The sequence below is a fragment of the Erithacus rubecula genome (genome assembly GCF_903797595.1).
Source record: "Erithacus rubecula genome assembly, chromosome: 3".
Lineage (NCBI taxonomy): Eukaryota > Metazoa > Chordata > Aves > Passeriformes > Muscicapidae > Erithacus > Erithacus rubecula.
In genome coordinates, this window is record NC_136689.1 from 78,620,571 (window position 1) to 78,641,213 (window position 20,643).

At 37.4% G+C, this 20,643-nt stretch overlaps 1 protein-coding gene across 2 annotated transcripts in view; it reads left to right on the plus strand.

Annotated features, from left to right (window-relative positions):
* The window catches only part of SEMA5A (semaphorin 5A), a 304,799-nt gene that overhangs the window by 86,994 nt on the left and 197,162 nt on the right, over positions 1-20,643 (plus strand). For both annotated transcript variants that reach the window (XM_079301152.1, XM_079301151.1), the window contains one exon: positions 10,856-11,054. In XM_079301152.1, coding sequence (XP_079157278.1) covers positions 10,922-11,054 — 133 coding nt within the window. In that variant the 5' untranslated portion in view covers positions 10,856-10,921. The remainder of the gene's footprint in view (positions 1-10,855; positions 11,055-20,643) is intronic.

Consider the following 20,643-nt stretch of genomic DNA (forward strand, 5'->3'; position numbering starts at 1 on the left):
GCCCTTTTCTGCTGATGACAGCGTGTTTTGTTTACCTCAGAAAGGAGAGGAAGTTAGAGAGGCTGGAAGGCTGAGTGGATGGACAAGAGGAGCACAAAACGGGGTGCTGGCCCTGCTGTATGGGGTTTGGGGGCGTGTATATATAATGTATGTTTTTGGTTGCCTCGGGCAGCACTAAGGATCTTGGAGACCGCACGAAGTCACCCAGCCTTGGATGACTTGGATGGTCACAAAGTTTCCCTTTATGCAACTGTGGACGTTCTATAAAATTGTATACAAACTAACCAGGCATAGAAAGCTGAATCTGTGCCTCCACTGTTAGAAAAAGATGCAATCATCCTGTGTGTTTCTGTTTAGGAACTGAGGGTGACCTTGACACATTTGGTCTCTGAAGTGTAGATTTCTCAAAAGGAGCAGTCAGAGCTATTTTTCAATGTATACAATCTGTGCATAATACCATATGCTTATAAGATTCCAAAGTGATAAATGAGAAATGATGGCTACAAAGCTACCAAAGTGATTTTGGATATGATGGAGACATCAGTGACACTTCACGTAATTTAGTCTTTGACTGATGTAAGCTGTCAGCCACTGAGAAACCATTGGGATAGATGTCACTAAAGAAATTGAATTTTCACAACATTGTTAGTTTGTGAAATAACTTTACGGAATTGTTTTTTTTTCTCCTGAAAGCTTGTAAATGAAAATCATTAAAAAGAGCATCATCATTAAGAATTAGATAAACCATGGAAATCAAAGTAATCTAAATAAAATAGGAGGATATTTCAGACTGGGAAAAAAATTGAGTATATTTATTTTTTTATTTTTGAGACTCAAATACACAGAGCAGCATGGTCTATGCTCAGAAGCAAACTCACAAGAGGCTTTCCTTTGTTGAAAGAAGTATGTCAAGAGCAATTCATTCATTCCTCATTTAACTTCAGGCTATTTGACATCTCCTTATTTGTTGTTTGACAGCTTCATTGAGAGCATTACACCAGATAGTGTATGATTTCTGTTGTGTCAAGTCATACTGCTCTTCAACAGATTTAAAAATAGATTTTAAATTTTTAACTGTCGTTTTGGAGGAAGAAAGTAAAATTATGATTTATTTTCTTTGGAAGGACTTTTTTTTGGGAGGGGGATATATTTTAAGATCCAGTAAGCAAGTTTGTAGTGACAAGGTTCAGGCATGTACAGGGATGTTCCTCATATGTGTAAAACCTTTTATATGTGAATACATGGGGTCTTGAGTATAAGTATTGCAGTAATAAAGAATTTGGGTTTTTGTTTTTATCACCTCTGATGGTTTGGGTATTTTAGTTGTCGAATAGTTTTTCAAAATCTTTGTGCCTTCCATTGTTTTTAATTTTACCTGGTTTAATTTAGGAAGGGATTTATTAACTTGATATTTCACAGAAACTTTAAAATATCTGTATCTTACTTTAGTGAGTAACTAAAAATGTGGATGAACTTTCAGAAAGATATAACAGAAATAAAATATTTTCCTTTTGGCATCTTATTCCAGGATTCTGATAGCTTTGTTAGGGTTCCCTGTGTTTCTGATGAACATCTTCAGAAGACAGAACTGATACAGAGGAGAACTGTCTGATTTTCTGTTGCAGTTCTAATTGAATCAGAAATCTCTGTGCAATATCTGATACTGAAGGGCGTCATTTGAATTGGTAGAACCCCCTTTGCTCATAATAGTGGGAGTTAATAATGGAATTGGAGGAAACATTAAATACTGTTTTCATGTGTGTGTTAAATCTTTGTGTGTGTTAAAAATCTTGTTGATGTATAAATTATATAAATCATCATCTTTGCAGTGATAATGTTAAAGAGCAACAAAATGAAGTAGCAGCCTACTTGACTTGCCCCTTATGCCATCTGCTCTGGTGGGGGTGTCTCTGCCTATGGGACACCATGACCGGGGTTGAACCTAGATGATCCAACCTAGGACCTAGAACCAAACCCATTCTGTCATTATCTGATACTAATTCTATATTATCTGTACTTATTTGTATAATCAATGTAGACTGAACTGTTGGATGGTTCAGGCCACCTGTCCCATTGGATACCCCATTGCTTATCCAAGAACTGGTGAAAGAATCCAGAAGCTTGGTGAGATGTGTGTGTGTGTTGAATGCTTACCTTGATGGAAAAGCTACATATGAATGAATAGGTGGGGAACAGAAGTGTTTTGTAGCAGTGATGTGGGATGGGAACTCTGAGCTGCCTTACCTCTCCTTGTCCTTCATACCTTCTGATAAACCTTGCCTTCACTTAACTTTTGCTGTGAAGGCAGAATATATTGGTTATTGGTGGAAAGAAACAAATCAAAAGATGGTGATTAGATGGGAGTTGAGAGGTGGTGTGAGTCTGAAATGCATTTGCAAATGGGGCCACAGAGCTGAGTGGATTTGCCATAAAAGTTGTGCTCTCCTCCACTACAGTTTTGTTGTCTCAGCTATGACCACCCTGCATTTGCTGACATATGTCTATTTAATACTCAGTACCCTTTAAAACTACCAAAAAACTTCAGGACTGAACCCACTGCAAGAAGATGAAGTTGCCTTTATTATCTAGCTGAAGCAGGGTGTCATAATAGTCATTTCATGACACTTTGGAGCTCATCCAGCAGTTCTTTAAGGTAGTAACTGCTTTAATATAATCTTTATTTTGGAAGTTTGCCTAGTATTAATGTACACAATACCCACTAACAGTCTTGTTTTAACAGTACAGTTTTGTGTTTTAGATTGATGATTCACATTTAAAATGTATTATATTAATTTTCTATGAAAGCTAAATACCAGGTACTGTCAAGTACTTTTATGCAGTGGTACACTAAATGACAGAGAATTGTTTTAAGTTGAATATAATTTAAAAAAACCAAAAAACAGCAATTTGAAGTTGCTGTATCACTGTCTTCCTTCTGGTTTTTTACATCCGTGTACAAATTTTGGCAAGTTTTTTAGTACAGTTTACAAATATAAAAAAGTATGTCCAGATGGCTACAGCAATAATCTGTGATGTGATGATCTTTTTTAATTATTCAACAAATGTGACTCCAATCTGTGTTGCTTTTCCACAATTTACATAGAATCCAATAGCTAAGCCTGCATTACTTTCTTATTGCCACTTTTTTGCCTGCTTCCATTAACTTGGTCTTTGTTTGAAACTACTTTTATACATATTCAAGATTTGACAAAATTTTTTCATTCAACTCTAACCCTAATCTTCTTCATCCTCCGCTCAATGATACAACTTCTCTCTTCCCATCTAGTTTTTCTCAGTGCATTGTCATCTTCTGCTCTGTTGCATTGACCTCCTCCCAGTCCTGAACTTCTGCTTTGTTCATGTTTCTAAACATTTTTTTTTTTTTTTTGTTATTTTCTTTTTTCCAGTTTTTTGGACTGCTTTCAAAACACAAGCTTTTGCAATTTAAGAGCATTTTATATATAGTGAAGTTTCAGCATATTGTTAATGCCATTTAAGTCACAGCTTTGCTTGTAGTTGTGACCCTGGTCCCACATAGATTCCTGATTGTGAAAATCACGAATTCGCTGGTGAAATTTCAAAATTCACTTTTCCTAAAAAGTTTGCAGTATGAGACTCAGACCTTTGCAGAAAATGGAAATGTGTCTGTGCTTGGTCAGAGGGGCATCCAGCCCAGCATTTAGTCAGGAGCAGACACCACATGGCTCAGGAAGAGAGTAAGACCACAGCAGGCACCTAGTGGGATTTTTCCAGAACATTGTTGCAGTTTCAGGCTCAGGAAGTTTTTGAAATTCACACTGCAAAATGGGAGTTTCTAGATATTTTGCAGCTATCAATGGGTCCTTTTTCTCAGCATTTTCCTGACTGCATTTTGAAACTCTGTAGCTTTTATAAAATGAACAGGGCCCTGTTACAGGGACTCTATTCTGAACTGCTGTTACTCAGCACTTGAAACTGTATTTCTACAGCAGAGCAGCTTGTTCTGTGTATTTGATGGTGTTGAGAGTCTGTGGGGCACTAAGAAAATGTGTTTGGTTTGCCAGTAATAGCACCAATGAGAAAAGGAGCAGGCAAGTGTTGTGTAGAGAGAAAAGAGATGTAATGCGGGGTTATGTGTGTTGTTATTCACTACTGTTCTTTCTTTCTCCATTTCCTTTTCCTGCCCTAGTTGACATTTCTGTCCTTTCCAGGACCATTTTCTTTCACTTCATGCCTTTCCCTTGTTAAACCTCTTTTGCTTTTTCTTTCACTTTTCATACTTTTATTTGCAAACAATCATTACCATTTCATTTTTCCATTAAAGTTATTTTATAAAAGAAAAGCTTTGCTGGCTTTGTAGTTTGTCTGAGTTTTGAGGTTTACTGCCTCAAAATAAATGAAAAATTAAAGTTTATCTTTTATTGCCTCATTTCTGATGCCCAGTCTAAGGATCAGAGTTCAGTGGATATCTCAAGCACTGTGTGGGGAAAGGCTTTCTCGATGACTGGAACAAGGCACTAGATGTGAGTGGAAGGAAATTTTCAGTAGGGATCTGTGTCTTGGCAGGATATCAAAAAGGCTGAGGAGCTAATGGATAGCTAAGATAAAAAAGGGATTTGAAAAAAGTGCTGTGGTTTTATTGGGACTAGGGCCTGGTCTATGCTGATTTGGCTTTATTCCCGGCCCTGAGTTGCCTGTGGTTCTCTCCTGCATGGTCCTGCTGGGTTGCCTGTGCTTGCTTAGGGAGCTGAGCTCCTCAAGCTCTGCTGTACACCCCACTGATGAGGCAGGGAGGCCCACAGTGTGACAATCCAGTTCCAAGGTGTAATTACAAACTCCTGCCTCCACTAGGGCCAGTGCTCTCGAAGCAGCATTTCCTTTGCTGAAATCACACACATCAGCTCTAGGAGAAGTGCTGGACAACTAGCTTTGATGACAGATTCTTGTTTTATGAGTTGTCACCCTTAGCTACAGATATTAGCTGTCTTTTGGCATAATGTCACTATGAATTCAAGGACTGATTTTTGATTGTTAGTCAATGACAGCTGATGGCTGTCTGCCTCTTGCAGAACTTAAAATTCACACCACTGCAGAAATGAATGACGGTATTAAAAAAAAGTTGAAGGAACTCCAGTAATCGGTTTTTTAATTGAAGCTGACTCTCACTTTATGCAAATACAAATTAGGATATGCTGCTCTGCTGCATAGTAAACAGTCTGCATTACTGGGTCCAGTGATGAGACTTGATGGTGTACAACTGGATTATTTCACTGAAGAAGACCTGTAGCCTCCAGTCTCATCTCAAAGTTTAGTGAGGTGATCTTTGAGATATTGCTGTAATCTAATTGTGTATCTGACTGATAAGCAAATTGTTTTTCTGGAGGTGAACTGAGTAAGGAATGTATTTCAAAGCAATTAAACTATAAAGAGGTATAGGTTTGGTGGTTTTGTGCATTTGACAGCAAAAAGGATGCATTACAATAAAAGCAACTGCTTGGGGGATTTTCTTTGGGTTTTATTTATTTATTTATTTATTTATTTTAAGAGCCCTCTTGATGCCTACTTCTGGCCTCCATCCCTTTTTCCTTCTGAGCTCCAGCCCTTGTTACTACTGGTGTATTGAGAGCATACCCATTGCCTTATTATTCAGCCAAATTCTTTGGTAGGTGTGGTGATAGAGTCTTTTTTCTGTATTCCTTTCTCTAACAATCTTCCTCTCAAATGTTTTGTATGAGTTTGAGGAGTTTGGCTTCAACAAGCCAAGAAAAATTGCATAAAGAGGCACTGAGCTACATTGTAGGGATATTCATGATACCCTCTTTCCTGATTTATCTACATGCTTACTAGTGATACACAACAGTGTTGTCTTTTCTGGTGAAGAAAGAAGAAACAACAGTTCTCCCTGTTTTCCTGCCACTTGCAGCAGCAAACAAATGTTCTCTTCTTTTAATAAATTGTAAAAAAGGTACCACTAGCAATACAGTAGACAAACTGCATATTTTCATAAAATTGACCAAAGATGAAATAATTATTGCTATTTTAAAGTGTGCATATTAGCAATATGGGACAACATCTTTCTTTGTACTCATAATCCATTATGTTCTAATGAACTCATAAGATGTACAATTTGTTTCATTAGTTAAGTACTTTTTTCCTGGTTTGTCCTAGTGCAAAAAGGTCAACTGGTGTAGTTACTTCACATGAGCAATTTTTTTCCCCATATCTTTACTGTTTTGCAAAGATGTGCAGCAGAGTGCCCAGGGAAAGTGGAATGAGTCTCCTGCAACAAATCACATGAGCAGTTTCTGCAAGAGCAAAAACTGGTGTGAGTATAAAGAAACCCTGGACTGCTCATGAATGCCTGTACCCAGAATCAGTCCTGAAAATGGCATATTTTAAACATGCCAAGCCCTGCTGTTTGTACACTTATATTGAAATAAGCTCACTTCTTCTTTCACTAAAAATGTCATTTAAACTGTCACTTACAGGATCAGCAAAGGTAATTGTTTGAAAACATCTTTGCTATGGAACAGCTGCAGCTAGTGTGGCAGCTTTTGCATACAGTGGCTTGTTTTGATTGAACAAAGGAAAATGTAGTTTATAACTCAGAGATAAATTGTACTTCCAACACGATGTACTTTAACTGATCTAGGAACATTGACTTCTGATTATTTGGCTTTAAATATATGACTTCAGTGCCTGGAGGGAATAGCCTCTAAATGAATCTGCTTGGACCTAGCAGTAGCAGTCACCTGCCTTGCATGCTTAGCTGTTGTGTTTTCTCTTTAGCAATAGGTGTCTTTTTTTGGTTCAGCTGAAACAGAAAATCTTGAATTGCTGTTTTTTTTTTCTTCATCAAATACCATTATTGGAGAAACCAGAGGCTACATTTGTAAAATATAATACCTTTGCCTAATGGGCCTCATTCATCTTTATATTTCTTCTAGTCAAGTTGGTTCAAAACAAAGGGAATGAGGGATAGAGTAAGTGCACAAGGCCCTTTAGATACTGGAATAAAATAATATATTGATATAAATTGCATCTTATAGTGCTGCTTATTCTGCTTTCTTTCTAATTTTGCATCTTCAGATTGTTTTACAAACTTGTAAAATGCAACTTGTTGAAAGAATGAATAAAGGTCTCTGCTAGAAAATTTATTCAAATAGCAGGTTAATGTGCAGTCTCCCCAAATATTTAGCAATAGTTAAAAAGCTATTCAGTGTCACTATTTGCATATGTGTTTTGAAGAGTTTTGACCTGACCATTATTGTAATTTTGAGAGAGCTTTACATATGGAAATGATACAGAAATCAAGGAAAGCAGCTTAATCTTTTCATGTTCAGGGTTCTCTTGGCTTTGTCTTGTCTTGTCCTATTGCTTCAGGCCAGCTATCACTTCTTGGCATGCAGGCTGCACTTTCAGTAAGGAGAAGGGGTGATTTCAGGAAAGATTTCTTTGTCTGCCTCAAGCCTCCTGGCTCGTGTCAGTGTTTCAGGTCAGTGTGGGGTGCTCTGACTGCTGGAGCTGCTCTGGTGGCAGCGATGGGAGGATGTGCATAGGGAGCCATCTGGCCCCTACAATCCCTCTGTGGAAAAGGATCCAGTTTTGAAATAGTTTCTGAGGTGTCTGTTCATCGCTGCATGCTGTGGTTATATGTTGAAGGTGTGTGTTTCTTTGGAAGGGATTTAATTGTATTTTTTGTGGAAGTTGGGGGTGTAAGGCTTTTTTGTTTTTTGAGGGAAGAGTTTTGTTTGGCTGGTTTTCCTTATTTTGTTTGTGGATCTTTAAAAAATACAGTTTTTATTTTTCACTCTAGCAATGTAACAGGTGCAGTCTGCAGACTCCTTTCTTCTTCCATACATACAGTAGTTTAGTGAAATGGATAGAAACTTAAAGAACTTGGGATGAGGTTTCTGTCTACTGATTTACTGTTCTTTTGTCAATTAGGGCCTCTAAAGATTCTCCTCTGAGTTGTTGTGAGTAAGCTTGTCCTCACAGTTCCCTGCAGTAATATACTTAAATTAATACATCCAAGATCATAATTAAATTAATAAAATAGTGCAGTACATATAAACAGCCAGAGGTTGAGGTAAAGAGAAATTTAGACTGTTACTGTTTTTTTCTGATATATATTATGAGAAGTGTATTCACACCTTTCTTTGTTTCTCCTTTCTCCTTGTCTTTGGATATTCTAAATGAGAGAGTTTCCACCTCAGTTTTTGCCATGTGAGATGCATGCAGTGAGAGGAAGAGTTCAGCTAGTAAGGAAAAAGTCCTTGGCTCCAAAATTCTTCCACAGCATGACTATAACATGCAAACAACTGTGTCAGACAGCACTTATGGCATGTAACTAGTCTGTTATGAAAGAAGTTGCTGTTTGAATTTAGAGGCCAAGGAAAGGTGGAGGAATCTTTGTTTCTGCTACTGAGTTCTGTTCACGGGGGACAGGTGGGAGAAGTCTCTTGATACCTGCAGGGTAAAAGACATCAGACCTCTTAACATTTACATCTTAGTCCTTACTAACACCACTATTAGTTCCATGAAGTTAAGCATCCTTTTTAAAGTTGAAACCAAGGCATTCATACCTTTGTGTGTATTTAATATTTGGGATGAAGAGTAGTGGTCCTTTTCTTTGTTTCTGGAGAAACCGAATTATCTTTTCGCTGTGTTTGCTGAGTTGAGCTTGGTGGTTTTTTTGAAATTTGCTGTTTGAAACTAGCTGGGATACAGAAGCCTGGTTATATAAAGACCATGAGCTTCATTTACAGCCAGAGTGTCACAGAATGCTGTGATTTCAGTACAAATGTTTTTTTTTTTTTATTCTTCTTTAATTCTTTTCTATTATATTCACATATTTATGAGTATTTATGAGTATTTCTGAGACTTTCAAACTTAATAAAATTTTGGGTTTTGTTTGGTTTTTTTTTCTTTGCTTTATTTTTTTTAAACATGAAAGTACCATATTCCTAGATGTTGGGATACTTGCTGCTGTACTGTGTGCAAGAAGGGCATTTTTTGAGACTTCATGAAGGTATCAGAGCTTCATTTTGCTTCTAAAATGTAAAAGTGTAATTTACAGAAATATGAATTGGAAGTAGCTGTTAGTATTTGTATGATTTGTAAGTTAGAAACAGGAATTTTACAACCCACATAAACTGCTTGAATTTGTGTAAGGATAATGCATCATACATTTAAATCTCAATCTTGCAGAAAATGGACTATTAAACATTGGAACAAGTGCTTTATGCACTACATGCATTAGTACCCAGAATTTCTGTGGACAGATACTGCCTGTTGTGTGCCATAAGCAATTTGTAGGGCCAGATTCATACTGGTACATGACATCATAAGACACTACTTAGGAAGGTGGGAATATGAATCTAACTGCCTCAAAGCTTCTCCTGTTTTTTTCAGCAACTTAAGAAAATTTAGCAAAGAAGATAAAATTGACTATTAGATTTACTGCTCAGGTGTATTATGATCAGATTATGTCTGATTTATTTATTTTAGTTTGTATTAGTGAGGATTAGAAGTGTCCATGTCTAAGCTGAAAGACAACTAAAGGAAGCAAAGTGAGGTGGTAAGAGAAGAGCAGTTTGTCTTTTGAAGTCTGGTGCTAGTAAGGTTAGGGAGCAGTGCTTACTATCCATTCTGCCTTCTCAGTGTAGCTTTTAGAACACACCTGTTATTGTGGAGTGTCTTTTCATTAACAGCCCTTTGCTTTATGTATTTAAGATGTTTATAGAAAGTTTCCCCCTTATTAAACAGCACACTAAAATTCAGTGAGATCAAACATATTAGAAGTCAAAATTGCTGATTTTCTTTTCCTGAATTTCTCCATTAATTAGCAGAGTGACATTTCTGTCTTTATGGAGCTGTCTTAAATCTCTGGTCTTTCCCCCTGAAAGGCAATGATGTCTCATGTCTGTGTGTTATCAGCACACAAACCTGTGTGCACCACCAAAGCTGCTAGTGGTCAAAGTTTCTTTTGGGTTCTGTGATTGTGTTGTTACTGCTTGGCACGTTTTTAGTGATGAAACTAGAGGAACTGGGTTGGATCTAAAATTATATTAACACCGTATATATTCTATTACTTATATAAAGGTCTGGTTATTGGATGTTTCAAAAAACCAGATATTTGAACTTCAAACTTTTTCTGATTCTGAATGAAAACGATTGCATTGTTGATTGGTATCTAAATTGTACTAGAAAGAGGTCTTTATCATTTGAGTCTGCAATTCACAGCCTTGTCAGCATTCAGGGAATGGATGGGAACTAATGGATGGTGTCAAAACCAGTGGCCACACTGCTGTGAAGCAAAAGTGTGTGCCAGAGCATTGAGGTGAAACTTGTCATGCCCCTTTCTCTGCTGTTCCATAGAAACTCTACAGATAGGCAAAAAAATACACACTCTAGGGCTGTTGTTATCTCCAAGTAGCCATTCATGTGAGGGAGCAATTCCTTTTCAACCTTGTACTTGCAAGAAGTCAAAGCACTTCGTCTCTGAGGAAAGCTGGATAAGAAGCAGTGGATCCAAGTAAACAGGGAAAATTAATTAAAATATGCTTGTCCTATCTAAGAGGATAAAATAAAAAAATGTTGGAGAATATTCTTTTTCCCACATGATACAAAATAAAAGAGAGGGGTTAATGAGTATCAGCTTTTCCATCCTTCTGGGTGACAGATCAATTTTCCTAAATTGGGCAACTGATGATAGGTTTGTGAAGTAATTAGAGGAGCAGCTGACAGCATACTTTTGAGTAGTCAAATGCTGCACAGAAAGAAAGCAATGTTGTTTTGTTTTAAATTTCAAGAATTGTCTAATGTTTTCTGTGGTTTGCTCTTGTTCTTAAATAGATTTATTTGAATTCTCCAGGTGCTTTTCCCACATGAGTGCAAGAGCAGTAGACAGTTAAAAGAAGTGACTGCTGTGGAGGACAGCATGACCATCATGAAAGGAAGCTGCTTCCTCACACTGCTCCTGGCAGGACTTGGGGTGTTAGGAATACTGGAGTCAACAACAACAGAAGATACCCACTGCCACAGAGCTGAACACCCAATTATTGCATACAAAGGTAAGATGCAAATGCCAAAAGTCTTTTCCAGAAGTAGGCTAAGTATTGTGTAACCACTTTATGGAAACTTCTGCTTTTGATGTAGGATGGCATGGGAAAAAGGTAAATTCAGTGCTATATAAAAATCTAGGCTGTATTTTGTGCAAATTAAGTACAACTACGCTTTCAAATTTTGTTCAGCATTTGAGGCTGAATGTGTCACTTAAAGGTGAGTGACTCATTTCCCTTTGTGATTCAAACCAGTCTGTACTGTTGCATGGAGTTATTACTTTCCAAGTGCACAATTCTACATGTGTGCACTTAATTTCATGAAGTTGCACTTTTTCCCTTCCTTCATACACCTAGGTCTCTCTGGGTGGCAGCCCTGCCCTCAAGTTTATCAGCTGCTTCTCTGAATTTGGTGTTATCTACAAACTTTACAGACTGCATTCTGTTGCCTCCCCTTCTTGATTAAGGTGTTAAACAGGATGGGTCCCAGGTCAACCCTTGTGTTATTCCACTTGTTGCTGGCTCAGGTGGAATAAGGGGTATTAAACATTTATTTTCCAAATGGTAGCTCTTGAACCCCTTCTGCTAAACAGCAGATGCCTTTGATACCTTAGTGGTGGTATTGGGTCCTTCAGCATCATCCATTTCATGTCATCTGCCCAAGTCAGCAGCAGATTGATGTTTTCCCTGTTCAACCCTTCATCCCTCTTTAATCTTCCATTACTATTGGAGCAGTAGAAGCTGTTCCTGTTGCCCTTGACATTCCATGGAAATCCTAACTCACACTGAACTTTGTTTAACCTGACGTTATCCCTGCATGCCCGTGTGGCCTTTCCAAACTGCTCTTGTCCCTGCTCACACCTGACACAGCCCTTTGTACATTGGAGCTGCATCACAGTTCCTTCCTTCACCAGAACAGCTCTTCATACATGTGGTTGTCATCTTGAATATTGGAGTGGGATGCTGAGGAACAGTTGGAACAAAGCAAATAATGCTTGGAGGATGTTTTCTGTAAAAACCTGAGGCAGTTAATAACTTATCTGACTTTTTTTGTTTATTTGAGTTGAGATTTTTTCCATTAGAATGAGTTCCAAATAGTTTCTAGTTATGAGGATGTAGGGATTAAGATGTATCATATTACACACTGCATTCCTCCTGTTTCTCTAAGAAAGCACATGTGTAAGTTTTTTTATTCCAATGAATTAAAATTTATTGAATTTTAATTGAAAAAAGATTTGTTCCCATTCTTTTCATAAATTTAGAGAAAATGATGCTGTGTTTTTTAGAGAAAGTATTTTGTTCTGGCACTTTAATGGTTTAATAATAGTAATGGTACTGGCTGTCCTGTTCTTCAGTACACTGGAGAATGAACTCTGTACCACAGAACAGCAAACCACCAGTGTATTGTGAAGGAGGGATCTTTATCACTCACTTATTGATGGGCTAAATAGTATTAGTTATTCTGAAGAAATACCTAGTTTCCTTTGCATTCATAATGTGTGTATAATTTAGTTTAAAATGCTAAGTTTTATCAGAACACACATGCACAATATTTTAAATTGAAGCAATTAAAGTAGGGTGGTTAAAATTCTGGCACTTAGCTTCTTAATTTCACGAAGTAAGAGATCACTGCATGTACTTTTTGGCTTTATATGTGCAACTGTAAAAGAAAATAATCGAGACTTATTAGCAGTGCTATATTCTAGGAGTTGATTAAAAATGTGTTATTTTATGAATCTAATTCAGCCAGTATTTAGGAGGTTTTCTTGAGTTTAGACCAATCCTGCCTCCTAGACCTCTCTTATTCTCAGTCATATTTAATTTCTAGTGATGGCCTTCCAGTTTTAAGTCACAATGCTAAGGCTTTTTGAGGATAGAGGCCATGCTTTTCCAGTTGCGTCAGTTGATATAGCCAAAGATAGTGTCACAGTTTGAGTTTACCAACAGAAAACCAGTTTATTTTTGCTGTAAATATATGTGGGAAATATAATTATATAGAAACATATATGCTCAGATCTTTAATATGAGATCTAGTAAGATTTTGAATTCCAGACTCACTCTTGACCTTTATAGTAAAAAATACCATTAATTAGTACATATCCATGGCATACCTCAGCCTTTATGAACTGACATCTCTTGAAAAATATTCTGGCAAACTGTAGTTCATACTTCGCACAATAATCTGCTGAAAGTCCTTAATAACTATTAGAAAGTACACGTGGAAACACATTTGCAATGTAGAATACAGTAAGTGATAGCTGGATAACCTAGTTGGTGTGGGCACACAGCATTTGACTTTTAGTTGAGGATTTCCAGAAAACAGAAGTTTTGAGACCCCAAGAAAAGGTGCCTGAAAAGTTTGTCTTTGAATCTCTCTGTTAGGAATGGATTTGTTGGGATATCAAAATATAAGAAGAGAGATGTGTGTGAGAAGCCCCTCTCTGAATGAGTCTTGCAGTAGGAGTTGGCAGGTTTCAACCAGCCACCTTTCTGATATCCATATTCTTCCTGTGACATTTGCTGGCTCCATCAATGCCTACAGGAAAATGCTCTCTTTATCTATTGATGTAGTCAGTGCTGCTAGACCAACGTGGAGTTGAGAAATCAATTTGTAGCAGTTAAAATCCCTTTGAGTGCTGCATTAATGCCCTAGTCTCTAAAGTCATCTTGTAACAGTATTAGATCCACCAGAGGTAAATACTGTGTGGGATGCTGAACAGCAACCAAGGCTGACTGCTATTGAGTGGTAGATGCTTTAAAGCTTGTAAACTTAGTCCTAACTTTACAGAGATATCAACACTTTCATTTTATTTATAACTGATCAAAGCTTTTTTTTTTTTTTTTTTTTTTTTTTTTTGGTAGTTTCTGTTATGCCAAAGTAGAAATGTCCTTATTTGATTTGTCTTCCTTTGAGAGGTATGGTAGATGAAATATAAACTATTAAATAAAACTAATGGAGTGAGAGTCTGGTGTAGCTTATGGATGAACAGCTGCAAAAAAAAACCTAATAAAAAGACAAAATAGTCCCCAGGAGTTGTCACAGTGAAATATGGAAGGGGAGTATATCTCCTGAAAGAGCTTGCTTTCTTTCCCACTGCTCATCAAAAATTGCTCACTTAAGTGATGATTCTGTCAAGCTACCTTGTGTAGAGATGCATATACTATTTCTATCACTGATTTTTCCAGCTAAATAGTTTTAGTTGAAGACTATGATATATCTTCTGATAGCAAATGACAAGAATTTCACCCACCAGTTGAGAACTTTTGCTCAAGTGCTTTGTTAGTTGGTGGAAGAGGAAAAAGAAGGTGCAGTAGCAGGAGATACACACACTTTGAAAGGATTTTTGACATAATCACAAAGATTTCATTTTATGTCTCTCATACACAGTATTAATAACCATGTTGTAAATTATCTGTATGATTAATATTAGGACTGCATGATGCACCTTTTTGCTCTTTCAGAATTCATAAATAAGGAAGTCTGCTATAGATCAGAAAGTGTTGGCAGCTCTAAAACATCTTGTCATAGAGCTTCTCTACACTAGAATAAGGTGCTTTTTGTCTTCCTTGGAAGCTGAAAGTTTACTTTTCTCATTATTTAAAGTTGTTAGGAATTATTGCTGAAAACAGATCTATATAAAATAGACCTCTAAGTATTGGAGGGATTGACAGGATCAGCCCAGGAGTGTGCAGTTCAGTGTTTCATGTGGTAAAACTGGCTGATGGTGTATGGTCCCTCTTTGAAGTTCCTTTCTCTCTCTCTCCCCCTAAGGATGAGTCTGCATCAAGAAGTGCAAAAAATACACTGATCCATTGAAACACGGGCTTAATAAAAAAACTTAAAAAAATAATCTGTCTGCATATGCTAAGAATTCATCAGCTATACTAACTAATCCCAATGATTGAAATCAAGTGCTTATAAATCAAGTGTAACTTGGAGCTGGGTAAAAGGAAAGAAGGTGCAGATCACAGAATGGATACACAGAGACTCAGTGTGAGATCCTTGATCTTTACACATATTTCTAAATGTTTAAAGTGTAAAAGAAAAAGGAAATTATGCTTGAAGTATCTTAAAAGTTAAGACAGAAAAAGGCTTAAATAAGCTACTCATTAAAGATAGTATTACAAATTTTATTGGTATTAAATTAATTTTATTTGGATAGACTTTTTTTTTTTTTGCATGCAGATGTGAAGTGTTAGCTCTGTAAGTGAATTAAGATTTATTGATGGTCACCTTCTTGGCAAAAAACATTCTCTTATTGTAGTAAAGGAATTGTAGTATAGTGAACAGTTAGAAAAGGTTGTAAAAACCGTATTTGCTCTATGATAAACAATGGCACTTTATAAAGGTTGAACTTTTCTTAAGGAAAACAGTTGAGTGGTGTTTGTCTAAATATTTCCAGCATTTCATAGTCCACCTGCTCTATAGAACCTTTGTGGTAGCTCTCTGTAGACCTGACCTTTTATTAGATTTGAAAAAACAACAAACCAAAGAAAACAAGCCAAAAATGAAAACAATCAATGAAAAGGATAGAGGTAGTTACAGTGGCAGCTTCACACATATTTGCTGAACTTTGAATCACCAGACCTTTCAAAACTTAGCTGAAGACTCGTTCTGTAGACACAGCCTATCCATGAGGTAGAACAGAAGGGGCCATCACAACTGCTTAGCAGCATGTGAGTGAGCTGCAAAAAAAATTGACCCAAATCCAATTTCAGGTGTGAAATTTTAAGTATTGACTGTCCTATAGATTACCTGCATAAAATTGAATTTCTTAGGCTTCTCTGTAAGAAAGTGCAGTTTTGAACTTGACTTAATTGATACTGGGAGAACAGCAGAGGTCATTTGCTCTGGGCCAAGCCTCATTCTTCTAGGCTCCCATAAAATAGTCAAAATTTAAAGTTGTGCTGTCTCAACAAAAAACATCAATTTTCATAATTTTAGAAGCTATATTTAGTATAATTTAAATGTGAACTCTGCTGTAACAAAGTTATCTGTTGAATAAACATGCTCAAAAATAGCATGTTTCAATCCAGAGAAGAAATGAACTTAAACCTTTCATTTCAACTTGAGGTTAACCGAAAAAGAAAAATAGCATAGTTATTTTTGATTCCTTGGTTAGAGAATCCTACGAAATATATTTTCTTAACCTTATTGTCTGACCACCGTAGAATTCCCTTACTTGATGTTTGTCTAAGTATTATAGACTCAGTACATTGCTCTGCTCATTTTATCCTGTGGTTTGTCTATGGAGTGCATGCACTTAACTTGTGCCAAGAGGAAATAATATGTGGGCTGAATGAAGGAGGATAAATGGCATATGAACTTGTTCTTGTTTGTGCTCTTCTCTTTCTCCTAATCTTGTTGAAATTTTTCATTGAAACTAACAGTAGTAAGCTGTTTAGTTTTTACTGCTTTTTCCTTTTCTTTCCAATTTTGCTTAAATACATTTCAAAGATGATCTGCCAGCATCTGCAGTGGGATTAAGGTGCATTGCTTTCCATTCCCTATCATCTTTTGGGTTTTTCTTTAAATGAAGATGATTCATCAGTGAAGAAATGTTGATTGCTAGGTGTTGCAGCTTTGGTTTGTCTAGACTGTTCATGCTACTTTGCCAAGAATCAGCCCCTCCTAAGGAGGAAAATAATTCCTTTACTGGTTCTACATTTCTTTGTATTGGATCAGGTTTGCTTTTACTTTTTTACAGATTAGGCTTCTGATGGGGAAGAGCAAACTTCAGCTCTTTACTTTAAAGACTGAAGACTATCCTCCTATATTTCCCTGAATCACCCAGTGTCATTGGTTCCCATAAAAATGAGGGAGTGGTGGTGGGCTGAATTCTCCAAGCAAAGCACTTGTATATCAACTACTTTTTTCCCCCTGAAAGTGATCTTGTATATCAACTACTTTTTTCCCCCTGAAAGTGATCTTGTTTTAAAGCAAGCATCAATTCACAATTATTTTGGCATCCCAGTCAAGTTCTGGACCTTCGTGGAATGCTAATATTTTTCACAAATTTTGATAATAAAAAATTAGCAGTGGCTACCATGGCTAGTGAGCTGTGCAGACATGTTCTATGAGCCTTTCCATGGCTGGATTGTTCCTTATTGTCCTAATATGGTCTTTAGAGCATGTGCAGTTGGTTGTGGACAAACCAGCAAAATGAGAGAGAGGGGCTCCTGCTGCATTCTACTATCTGTACAAAGTGGGCAGATGGATTTAAAATCTGGATTTTTTTTTTTTTGTTGTTCCCTTTCTTTTTTTTTCTTTTTCAAAAGAGCTGCATTTTTGCTAAAAGGTTGTAAACCATCCAAACTGGGATATGTTAAAGAAACAGATCAGCAATCAAGAAACAGAACTCATATGCAGTTGAAGTTCTGTCAATTTTTTGTGTGTGTGCTTAAAGCAAGAGGGAGCACAATATTGCTCTTATTTCATTTTCTTTTCCGAGCAGATTTCTATTTCATTTTTTTCCTGACCAGATAGCATTTAAATTCTTTTTGTAAGAAAAGACTGGAGAAAAGGGGTCTCAGGTGTAACCTTATCACACTCTACAACTGCCTGACAGGAGGCTGTAGAAAGGTGTGGGTTGGTCTCTTATCCCAAGTAACAAGTGGTGGGACAAGAGGAAGCAGCCTCAAGCTGTGCCAGGGAAGGCTTATATTGGATATTAGGAAAGACTTTTTCATTGGAAGCATTGTTGAGCATTGAGCCAGGCTGCCCAGATGGGTGGAGTCACCCTATCTGGATGTAGTCAATACACATGGAGATGTGGTGCCTGGGGAGTTGTTTTAGTGATGAACTTGGATGTGCTGGGTTAACACCTGGACTCAGTGAACTTGGTGATATTTTCCAACCCAAACCATTCTATGATTCTAAGTAACTTAGTCTGCTAGCTCAGGAAAGATGTCAACAATTCCAATTACTGGCCCTCTGATCTTGAACAACTTTTTCATACTTGGTAGTGACACTGGAAAGTGTCTGGAAAGTTACTGGAAAGACTCATTCCAACAGTCTTCCCTTCCAGATCCTGTGCAGTGTTTGTGGGGCCTGTATTGCTGTCACTTGATGGCACCTGCTGGCCTTACTGCCTGTCACTGAATATCACCTTCTGCTGCCTATCACCTCAGCTGAGAGACTGGTCAAACCCTGGCCCATCCTCTGGCCTTGCTTAGAGGTCCCAAGTTTTAAGAATCCTAAGAGGTGGGGAGGAAAAACATTACTTAAAGTTTTGGTTTTCTTCCTAATTTCTTAAATAACCTTACCAAGATACGTTCTGTTTATTAGATAGATTGGGTGGAAATAGAGAACCACAGTCAGTGCTTCTTCAAAGTTTTTTTTCCACATGCTTTCTTCCCTATCTTCCTTCTGTGGCAGTGCTTGTCTGCTGTTGACAAGACTTTAGGATGCTGGGTAGCAGCTGATTTTGTGTGGATGAACATGGTAGATACTTAATTGTTATGTGACAATTTGTCTTATTCAGGTTGGACCAAACTTTGACTTGTCATAAGCTTGTGTTTCCATTTCCAGTGCTCACTTATTTTGTTTTGATGGACTTATGGCTCTTTCCTACAATTTCTGAGAATTAGGACCTGACAGTTTTGCAACCAGCTCTACAGTAAATCTACTAAAGAAATTGTTAATAGTGACAAAAACCTGGAGTTCAGCAGTAACCTTTAGAACAAAAGTTCTACAAAGTGTTGTTTGTAGTGTTGTGGGTCTTTCTTTCTTTCTTTTTTTTTTTTTTTTTTTTTTTTTTTTTTTTTTTTTTTTTTTTTCTTGCTTGTTGCTTTCTATTTTTTTGCTTTGGGGCATCTTTTTGTTTTTGTGGTGGGGGACTGGAGGAGGTGGGGAATATATTCCTCTTTGATGTCCTGGCTCCAAACTCTTACAAAGATTAGTGTCAGGCTTTGCTCTCTGTACCCTTGGTCTTTACACTATTTCTTATTTTGTTGGGTTTTGTATTTCTTCAAGAAATATTATCAGATCTGTATTTTGTGAACTTCAGTCTCAGGCAGAATAGGATCAAGAAATTTTATTTTGCTGAAACAATGTAAATGAAAAAGTTTATGATGTTCATATGCCAGCATTAGTAAGAATGCATTGCTGCAGGATGGTCAATTCTAGTAAAAACAGACTTGTTAATTGAAGCATAGATATTTCCAACAAAAATAACAGTGCATAACTGTCTATGGGCAGTCTGCTTTCTGCTTCTGCTCCCTACAATAAACGTATTAAAATTGAGCAGATTTCTTTACAAAACTCTGTCTTGAGACTAAATAATGATTTTCCATAACTATACGATGTTATTTCCTTCAGCATGAATTCTTTGGCTGGCTGCCAAAGCCAGCATGTAAGTGTTAAATTGCAAAAGATTAAACTCCTCTGGAGAGAGTGCATGACTGAGGATGTGAAATGTTTTCTGTGGTCAGTCTGTCCCCTTGTCACATTCAGGAAGATTGCAGGAGCAGCACAGGGACCAGAGGTAGCTGTAAGGAGTAGCTGCTCTCCCTGGGAGGAGCATTAGGGCTCTGTGCTGGATGAGGTGTGAAGTTGGTTTTTGACTGTGCTGGTAGCACTGAAACCACTTTCATCTAGGTGGGGGTTCAGTCTTTTTTCACTTACACTTTCTTATATTTGTATGCAATATGTGTGTTTGAACAAGGAAGCATAAACAATTCCAAACCTTTGTTCAGAAAAATAAGAAATGAGTAGGCATTGCAGCAGATGTTCCTGTCTCTTCCCTGAGGGCACAGACAGTCAGAACCCAAATTCCCTTTAATTATCCCAGTAACAGACATATGCACACACATAAGAATGCAGCAATATGTACTTCTAGCTGGGGGAGCTCTGGCAGGGCAGAGAAAGCTGGAATGCAGGCTAGATATTAGACCTTGAAGGTTAGAGTGGATTGTAAAAGCAGGGAAAGAAACTGCTGTGAGAGCAATAGGACAGGTGGCCAGGGCAACCTCTTGGTGCCTACTGAGACAATGAGTGAGCTGGGTGGAAGGAAGATAGTTTTCCATAGGCTTAAGAAAGAAGTTCAAGTTTTCAAGCATTTAAAATCAAAAAACATAGACTGAAGGAAGTATGCTACATTTTCTCTTTCCCCGATTAATAATTAATTACTTACAGCCCTGCCTCATTAGCTCCAAAATTGTTCTGAAGATGTAATCGCTGTTCGTAAAACAAATGTGCAGTAAACAGGTGGTGAACTTTCTGGAGAATATCAGGAGGTTTATGGCCTTGGGGTTTGTTTTATTACAAGTGATTTAAAGTAGAGAGGAGTGCGAGAAGCTAGCAGAGCTTCTAGATAAGGCTAGATACAGATATTTATTTCTTGGCTTCTGCAGTTCTGTTTGTATGGAAATACAAGCTTCAGGACTGTATTAAGTTTTACTGGTTAGTAGAAGGAAGGCAGCTGGCTTGTTTATGGGATCTAGAGACCTCCAGAACACCGCATCTTGAAAGGGATCTGTACTTTTGAGGTTGCTTTGTCTTTTTGTTGGTTCTTTTTTTCTTTCATTTTTCCTTCCCCCCTCCCTATAAGCAAAGACGAGCTCTGAACTGCAGATGGAGATCTGACATGTTTTCATGTTT